The sequence below is a fragment of the Schistocerca piceifrons genome, chromosome 2 (genome assembly GCF_021461385.2).
Source record: "Schistocerca piceifrons isolate TAMUIC-IGC-003096 chromosome 2, iqSchPice1.1, whole genome shotgun sequence".
NCBI classification, from domain to species: Eukaryota; Metazoa; Arthropoda; class Insecta; order Orthoptera; family Acrididae; genus Schistocerca; species Schistocerca piceifrons.
The window spans coordinates 306,158,813-306,168,662 of NC_060139.1; the positions used below are offsets into that span (position 1 = coordinate 306,158,813).

General features: G+C 47.0%; 1 protein-coding gene across 1 annotated transcript; it reads left to right on the forward strand.

Moving 5' to 3' along the window:
* Positions 1-2,578: 2,578 nt before the first annotated feature.
* Positions 2,579-3,469, forward strand: LOC124775341. Its single transcript, XM_047250173.1, has one exon. The coding sequence runs from the start codon at positions 2,579-2,581 to the stop codon at positions 3,467-3,469; it is 891 nt and encodes a 296-aa protein (XP_047106129.1).
* Positions 3,470-9,850: the final 6,381 nt, after the last annotated feature.

Consider the following 9,850-nt stretch of genomic DNA (forward strand, 5'->3'; position numbering starts at 1 on the left):
CCGTCTACGATTTTTACCCTCCACGCTGCCCTCCAATACTAAATTGGTGATCCCTTGATGCCTCAGAATATGTCCTACCAACCGATCCCTTCTTCTAGTCAAGTTGTGCCACAAATTTCTCTTCTCCCCCATTTTAATCAGTACCTCTTCATTAGTTATATGATCTACCCATCTAACCTTCAGCATTCTTCTGTAGCACCACATTTCGAAAGTTTCTATTCTCTTTTTGTCTAAACTATTTATCGTCCACGTTTCACTTCCATACATGGCTACACTCCATACAAATACTTTCAGAAACGACTTCCTGACACTTAAATCTATATTCGATGTTAACAAATTTCTCTTCTTCAGAAATGCTTTCCTTGCCATTGCAAGTCTACATTTTATATCCTCTCTATTTCGACCATCATCAGTTATTTTGCTCCCCAACCTTATGGCATTATCCCCACAAAAAACACAAATGTTTCTGGCTGGCGCCGCTTCTGTCATACCTCTGTAGAACTCAAACAGAAGAATATGTCCGAAACGTTCCGATTTCTCTACTTGAACTGCATTTTCTAGCGTCCATGTTTCCACTCACTACCTCCAAATGACAAAATGACAATATGTAAATTTCAGATAGCAACAGTGAACTACAGTTAAAAAATGACAATCGATAAATAAATGCGTACCAACCGGAATACCAGCACGCAAAACAAAAAGGTTATTAACTTAGTCACCAACCTAATACATCTGTCGATGACTCTCCATCCACGATAACTTGTTGAGTCGAACCTGGCATGAAATCTTCAATCTAGCCACAAATGTCGCTTGATGCCTCATACGATCGCACGTTTGATAATAACCGTATATGTGGTCCTGAGTCAAATACCTTTCGGAAATCGAGAAATACAGCATCAATCTGACTGCCTAAGATTTTCGGTATGTCACTTGAGAAAAGTGCAAGTTGGGTTTTGGGATTCTGTCGTGGTTGGCACGACGGATGTCATTCTGTTCGAGATATCTCATTACATATAAGCTCAAAATATGTTTTAATATTCTACAATTAATCGATGTCAAGCATGTTGGACGGTAGTTTTGTGAATCACATCTACACTACTGGCCATTAAAATTGCTACTCCACGAAAATGACGTGCTACAGAGGCGAAATCGAACCGACAGGAACAAGATGCTGTGATATGCAAATGATTAGCTTTTCAGAGCGTTCACACAAGGTTGGCGCCGGTGGCGACACCTATAACGTGCTGACATGAGGAAAGTTTCCAACCGATTTCTCATACACAAACAGCAGTTGACCGGCGTTGCTTGGTGAAACGTCGTTGTGATGCCTCGTGTAAGGAGGAGAAATGCGTACCATCACGTTTCCGACTTTGATAAAGGTCGGATTGTAGCCTATCGCGATTGGGGTTTATCGTATCACGACATTGCTGCTCGCGTTGGTCGAGATCCAACGACTGTTAGCAGAATATGGAATCGGTGGGTTCAGGAGGGTAATACGGAACGCCGTGCTGGATCCCAACGGCCTCGTATCACTAGCAGTCGAGATGACAGGCATCTTATCCGTATGGCTGTAACGGATCGAGCAGCCACGTCTCGATCCCTGAGTCAACAGATGGGGACGTTTGCAAGATAACAACAACCATCTGCACGAACAGTTCGACGACGTTTGCAGCATCATGGACCAGCAGCTCGGAGACCATGGCTGCGATTACCTTTGACGCTGCATCATAGACAGGAGCGACTGCGATGGTGTACTCAACGACGAACCTGGGTGCACGAATGGCAAAACGTCATTTTTTTGGATGAATCCAGGTTCTGTCTATAGCATCATGATGGTCGCATCCGTGTTTGGTGACATCGCGGTGAACGGACATTGGAAGCGTGTATTCGTCATCACCCGGCGTGATGGTATGGGGTGCCATTGGTCTGGGTCACCTCTTGTTCGCATTGACGGCACTTTGAACAGTGAACGTTGATTTCCAGATGTGTTACGACCCGTGGCTCTACCCTTCATTCCATCCCTGCGAAACCCTACATTTCAGCAGGATAATGCACGACCGCATGTTGCAGGTCCTGTACGGGACTTTCTGGACACAGAAAATGTTCGACTGCTGCCCTGGCCAGCACATTCTCCAGATCGTTCACCAATTGAAAACGTCTGGTCAATGGTGGCCGAGCAACTGGCTCGTCACAATACGCCAGTCACTATTCTTGATGAACTGTGGTATCGTGTTGAAGCTGCATGGGCAGCTGTACCTGTACACGCCATCCAAGCTCTGTTTGACTCAATGCCCAGGCGAATCAAGGCCGTTATTACGGCCAGAGGTGGTTGTTCTGGGTACTGATTTCTCAAGATCTATGCACCCAAATTGCGTGGAAATGTAATCACATGTCAGTTCTAGTAAAATATATTTGTCCAATGAATACCCGTTTATCATCTGCATTTCTTCTCGGCGTAGCTGTTCTAATGGCCAGTAGTGTACTACCCTTCTTGTAGACGTTTGATGTTGACTGCACAGATAATACAGATCTGTATCCGGTGACCCTTCCTTTTCTGTATAGGGAGCAGAGCACGCCAATGGCAGAACTGAAGAGCGGACGTGCCCCGACAACAGGGGTGCGCGCAGACGACGTGCTGCGGCACAACGTGAAGCTGCTGACACTGGGCGGGGCGTGGCCCCCGAGCGAGCGGCGCGGCCTGCGCCGGCTGTTCCCGCTCTACACCGCCACCATCTACTTCTGCCAGAGCGCCACCATCGCCATGGGCATCTGGCTCACGTACGACCTGTGGGGCGACGTCGACGAGATCATGCTCACGTACGTCAACACGTTCACTCTGCTCGGTGGCTACATCAAGCTGATCTACTTCTCCCGTGACGTGCGGGGCTACCGCGAGCTCGTCTCGATCCTGCGTAACGTCGCCAGGGAACAATGGCCGTACTGCGAGAACGACGCTAAGCTGATGGCAATCTTCACCGGCGCGTACCGGAAGGGCTTGTGGCTGACGTTCGGCCCCCTCGTGTACCTCAATATTTTGGGCCCCACTTGGTTCTTCATGCCTCTCATTCTTCGTGCCTTCGGTTCAGAGGAACGCCTACTGCCGTTCGTCAACTTGCGCGAAAGTGTGACGAATATTTTTCCTCTGTATGTTGCCATCTACGTGGTGCAAGTTTACTGCATGTTCTTCTGGAATATAATCAGCGTCGGTCTGGACATGTTCTTCGTCACGAGCATGGTTCACGTGGCTGCGCAGCTCAAAATCCTCAATGAACGCCTATCTAATTTAGGTGAAGATCCACCACATGACGACTACGGAGCTGTATTGGATCGCCAGATTATGCGGGGATTTGTCAATCCGCAAAAGCGGCCATTCAGCTGTGACAGACGACGGCGAGACATGTATGAAGAACTACGTAATTGTATCAAGGCACATCAACACATCCTAAGGCAAGTGTTAAAAGTACAATAGTTGCTTAAGTCTTCATCGTCCTCGAAAAGCCGGAAGGTGCTAGTAGGACTCACGGTCTAAGGCAGTAGTCCCTTACCTGGGGATAATTACCTCCTGAGGCGTAAAACGGAAACTTCTAAGGGATATGGAGTTTCGGTCACGAAACTAAATAATCTGTGAAAGCTATTTCTGTAATCGCTAATACGTGAGACTGTAATACTGATTACATAAATTACCAAAAATACATTTTTTTAAATACCAGCATAACGTGAGAAGCATTGTGGTTGAGAATACAGCTTCTGAAACGAATTTGTGAACAACATTTTCCTCACATAGTCCATCCACTACACACAGGGTGACAATTACTGAACTATAAAAAAAAACTAAATTAGTTACAAACTACGGCGTCGACACACTTTACATGTAAACATCACTACAGGTATCCGGATTTAGGTTATGGCATTTTCGATATGCCAGCCATCATTGGCGATGATGTGGTGCAGAAAAAGAGCGAAATTTTGCACGACCCACTGAAGTGTCGGAATATCGATGTTGTCGATGACCTCCTAAATGGCTGTTTTCAGCTCAGCAATGGTTTTGGGGTTAGTGCTGTACACATTGTCTTTACTATAGCACCTCAAAAAGGAGTCGCATGTGTTCATATCCGGAGAAAATGGCCTGGGTACCCAACAGCCACAATGCGGTCCCCAAAGTGCTCTTCCAGGACACCGAACACTCTCCTACTTCGATGTGATCGAGCTCTGTCTTGCATGAACCACATCTTGTGGAAATCAGTGGCACTTTGGATAATGGGAATCAAATCATCTTCCAAAACCTTCAGGTACCGTTCGATAGTCACCGTGCCATCAAGGAATGTCGCTCAAATTATCGCGTGATTGGACGCTGCACACCATACAGTCACCAGTTGAAGGCGAAGAGACTTTTCGAGTGCAAAATGCGGATTTTCAGTCCCCAAATGCGCCAGTTTTGCTTATTGACGAACGCATTCAAATGGAAGTCGGTTTACAACAACAAAGCGCGTTCGCATGCGCATACTAATTCCCATCACGCCCTGCGGCCAACCGCGCAATTTGAACGTCTTAAAGCAAACCGTTCAGAAGTTATGACAATTTTATTTCATATAGTTCAACAATTTTTCACCCTCTATATATTTCTTACTATGCATCTACGACAGTAAAATGGAGACTTAGATATCTCATATACATAAATATCTCATTAAAATGTCTTTTCTGATATGTATATAGTTCCTAAAATAGACCTGAAATTCTTTCATTATTCATTTCGCAACAATAAAAGAACTAACTGACAGCGCAACACAACATTAACTACACACATAAAAAAAAGTTTTGCAGCAGCCCGGTTCCCAGAACTCCTGAAGATAAGACGTTGACTGTGGATATTGTATCACAGTCACAGTCCCTTTGACTGTTCAGAGATGTCACTAAACCCGCCCAAAGATGTAAACAACCACGCATGAGGAGCGCCTATTAGACGAAGGGGGTCAGACAGCCGTTCAGTTCCAGTCATTCCACGAGGAAGGAGGTACACGGCTCGTGTTGTATATGGTTCAACCATGCCTAGACAGTCAATACCGCGGTTCGATAGCGTCCGCATTATTACTTGGGCCAGGAAGGGCTCTCAACAAGGGAAATGTCCAGGCGTCTCGGAGTGAAGCAAAATGATGTTGTTCGGACTTGGAGGAGATACAGAGAGACAGGAACTGTCGATGACATTCCTCGCTCACGGCGCCCAAGGGCTACTACTGCAGTGTATGACCGCTACCTACGTATTATGCCTCGGAGGAACCCTGAGAGCAACGCCACCATGTTGAATAATGCTTTTCGTGCAGCCACAATACGTCATGTTACGACTCAAACTGTGCGCAATAGGCTGCATGATACGCAACTTCACTCCCGACATCCATGGCGAGGTCCATCTTTGCAACCACGTCACCATGCATCGCGCTACAGATGGGCCCAACAACATGCCGAATGGACCACTCGGGATTGGCATCACGTTATCTTCACCGATGAGTCTCGCATATGCCTTCAACCAGACACTTGTCGGCGACGTGTTTGGCGGCAACCCGGTCAGGTTGGACGCCTTAGACACTGCCGAGCGAGTGCAGCAAGGTGGAGGTTCCCTGCTGTTTTGGGATGGCATTATGTGGGGCCGACGTACGCCGCTGGTGGTCATGTAAGGCACCGTAACGGCTGTACGATACGCGAATGCCGTCCTCCGACCGATAGTGCAACCATATCGGCAGCATATTGGCGAGACATTCGTCTTCATGGGCGACAATTCGCGTCCCCATCGTGCACATCTTGTGAATGTATTCCTTCAGGATAACGACATCGCTCGACTAGAGAGGCCAACATGTTCTCCAGACATGAACCCTATCGAACATGCCTGGGACAGATTGAAAAGGGCTGTTTATGGACGACGTGAACCATGAACCACTCTGAGGGATCTACGCCGAGTCGCCGTTGAGGGTGGGACAATCTGGACCAACAGCGCCTTGATGAACTTGTGGATAGTATGCCACGACGAATACAGGCATGCATCAATGCAACAGGACGTGCTACTGGGTATTAGAGGTACCGGTGTGTACAGCAATCTGGACCACCACCTTTGAAGGTCTCGCTGTATGGTGGTACAACATGCAATGTGTGATTTTCATGAGCAATAAAAATGGCGGAAATGATGTTTATGTTGATCTCCATTCCAATTTTCTGTACAGGTTCCGGAACTCTCGGAACCGAGGTGATGCAAAACTTTTTTTGATGTGTGTATATAATGGCTACTCCGCTGCTGTAGGGCTGGCTCTGAGCACTATGGGACTTAACATCTGAGGTCATCAGTCCCCTAGAACTTAGAACTACTTCAACGTAACTAACCTAAGGACACCACACACATCCATGTCCGAGGCAAGACTCGAACCTGCGACCGTAGCGGTCGCGCAGTTCCAGATTGTAGCGCCTAGAACCGCTCGGCCACACCGGCCGGCTCACTCTGCTGTAGGGCCTACCCTGTATTACTGTTATTAATTCTATTATTATTAGCTTTAGTCTTCATACACAATGCATTCACAGCCTGAAGCTCTCCAATTTTGGCTATTCAGAAGTAAAGAATCCAACAAACAAATGGTTTTCAAGCAAGAAGTTTACGCTCGTATTTTAATTTGGTTGGTTTTAAATGGAGGTGCAGGGTGTGGATAAAGGAAGTGTCGCTAGGGAGAGAAGTAGTGCACAACAAGCATGTTTTATAACAAGTGTCTACCCTCAATGTGGGTAGTTAACTTTCTTTTCCGAGATGGTGTTGTAGGTAGCAATTGCGATACAGTGAAAATTGCTTCATCGTTCTATAAAAAAGCGGTGTTAGGAATAAAAAGTATCAACTGTCTCAACGGCTCGTTAGGTCATGGTTTAATGAAACAGTTACAAACACTAAATATCTTTTATATTTCGTCATTTAGAAGTTGAATTGCTCAAAGGGAGATTAGTTAGGCGCTAATGTAGATGGTTGATATTGGTGGTATGGTGGACAAAAATGGAAAGGGTGGTTCTAGCTAATATCTTATTGCACTAAGTGGTAACGGTCACGGAAAGGTTGGGAAGCAATGGTATAGGGTTAGCGTATAAACTTAATTATGTCCTACTTCGTCGTAACTGAAGTGCAGCTATTGACGGAGGTGCAGTGTAGATTGTAATTATCGTATGGCAGCGAAACTTAGTAGATACGCTAATGCAGTAATGCGGAGCCGACTTACTCTGGAAAACAAAATTGATTCCAATTTTGGACACCAGGTGCAAATCTGGCGCTGTACAGTATATCGTCGACGTCTCCGGTGCTCATATTGAACAATTAATAATAAAATCAACATTACGCCTTACTCACTTGTTTCATGGAAGAAGGGAGAGGGTGCAACTCAGCGGGGTCACGTATCCCAATCCTCTCGAATGCCACCATGGGAACCGACACACCCTCATTTGAGACACTGTGGAGAGGTTTGGAGTTTAATCCAGGACATTAGCGCCAAGTCCGACGATCGGCAACCTTACGCCACCATCTCTCCTACTCTGGCTGGCCAAACACTGGCACTGAAAATTTCACCTACCGCCAGGACTCGAACAGGCGTATCTCCGAGTCGAAAGCCAATGCACTGGTATTCGTTAGCGACGTCGGCCACGGAGGTGGGTATTAGCGCGATGTCTCTTAGGGATGGCTAATAGTTTGTCCAGTGAACATAGTGTCCACCACTTTACTTAGGCCAATTTTTTTTAATATTTCCGAATTGTGAGAGAACAGTGACAAAGGTGATCCTGTTTCTCGTAAAATGGTCTCATTACTTACACTCCTTGAGCTACGGTTTGCATGTCTCTCCTTTCTTCAAGAACACCAGCAAATCCAGATTTCTAGTTTAAGATAAAGAGAAGAAAGCGAAGTTAGAGTCAGCGTCACATCGGCGTCAGGGACATTACCGAGAAGTACTGTGGCGACTCCTTCCATCGCCTCCATCTGTAGCAGCAGATGACGGGCTGCGTAGACCGGAAACCAGCCCCCCAACGCCTTCGTGGGTCCCTTCCGCCGGAGGGAGAACTTGGGTGGCCAGGTTTTCCGGACGCGAGGCACGCCGAACCGTCGCTCGGGCAGCCTCTTGCGCCGCTCCGACGAGGGAGCACCCCCTGCCGTGCTCTCGGCAGCTCGCCCGCTCAGCGCCGTATTGCCCGCATCGTCGTCTGCCGCGTTTTGCCGTGGTATACGCAAGCTGCAGAACTCTTATCCCGCGCTCGGTGTCAGTGTTCTGTCGCAGTTCGTTAAGAAGAGGAGTGTTACCATGTTTTTGCACGCCGCCTTCTCGAGTTGTGTCTCCTCGAGGTGCTTCTATTGACTGCGGGTGTACAAAACCTGATGCTGGACGCCGGGTTCGTCCTCCCGGTATCAGCAATTGGATTACTGCGCGCAGTATAGTGCAAACAGTGCAGTGAAGTGCGGTGCGCGCCAGGATTATCAGAAAATAAATATCAGCAGAATTCGGAGTCAAGGGTCAAGCATGTTCGAAATACCATTTACCATGAAAGATCTTAATCATGGAATGAACTCAATGAAAAACGGTAAAGCAGCGGGAGTCGACGATATATGCGTGGGACAGATCAAACAGCTCGGACCTAGTGCCAAGCAATGGATCCTGCAGCTCTTTAATCATTGCTTAAAAACGTGTAAGATCCCAAAGATGTGGAGGAAATCAAAGGTAGTGGCGCTACTCAAACCTGGGAAAGACGCAGGTCAACCGAAGAACTACCGCCCAACAGCACTCCTGTATCATCTGTACAAACTGTACGAACGAATAATCCTAAACCGCATAGCAAATATCGCAGACCAAAAGCTCATTCCCCAACAGGCTGGATTCAGACCCGGGAAATCATTCACCAGTCAAATCCTAGCACTCACAGAACACATAGAGGAAGGGTTTGAAGCCGGCTGCGGTGGCCGTGCGGTTCTAGGCGCTTCAGTCCGGAACCGCGCTGCTGCTACGGTCGCAGGTTCGAAGCCTGCCTCGGGCATGGGTGTGTGTGATGTCCTTAGGTTAGTTAGGTTTAAGTAGTTCTAAGTTCTAGGGGACTGATGACCACAGCAGTTGAGTCCCATAGTGCTCAGAGCCATTTGAACCATTTTTTTGAAGGGTTTGAAAGCAAACAAATAACCGGTGCAGCATTGTTGGATTTAAGTTCTGCATACGACACTGTCAACCACAGAAATCTCATGGAAAAACTGTACTGTACATTTAAGGATCATCAGTTCACAAAAATCATTGAATCTCTGCTGCAAAACAGACAGTTCTATGTAATGCTGGACGGAAAAAAAAGCCGATGGCGTCGACAAAAGAACGGTCTCGCCCAGGGCAGTGTGCTGGCCCCCCTACTATTTAACCTATACACCAACGATCAACTAACACCGGAACGTACTACCCACTTCTTGTATGCCGATGACCTGGTCATTACAGCGCAAGGAAATAGCTTCGAGGAAGTAGAAGGGAAATTAGAAAGCTCGCTACACGTAATGTCTGAATACTATAAAGAGAACTCCCTCAAACCAAATCCATCTAAGACACAGGTTAGCGCATTCCACCTCCGCACAAAACAGGCAAACAGGAAGCTGAACGTCACCTGGAATGGCAACAAACTGGACCATACGGACAAACCAACATACCTTGGTGTCGTGCTGGATAGATCACTGACGTACAGATATCACTGTGAAAAAACCTGCCAAAAAGTTGCTGCCAGGAACAATATTTTAAGAAAACTGACGAATAGTAAATGGGGAGCTAGTCCAACTGTATTACGAACAACTGCTCGAGCACTTTGCTTCTCCACGGCAGAA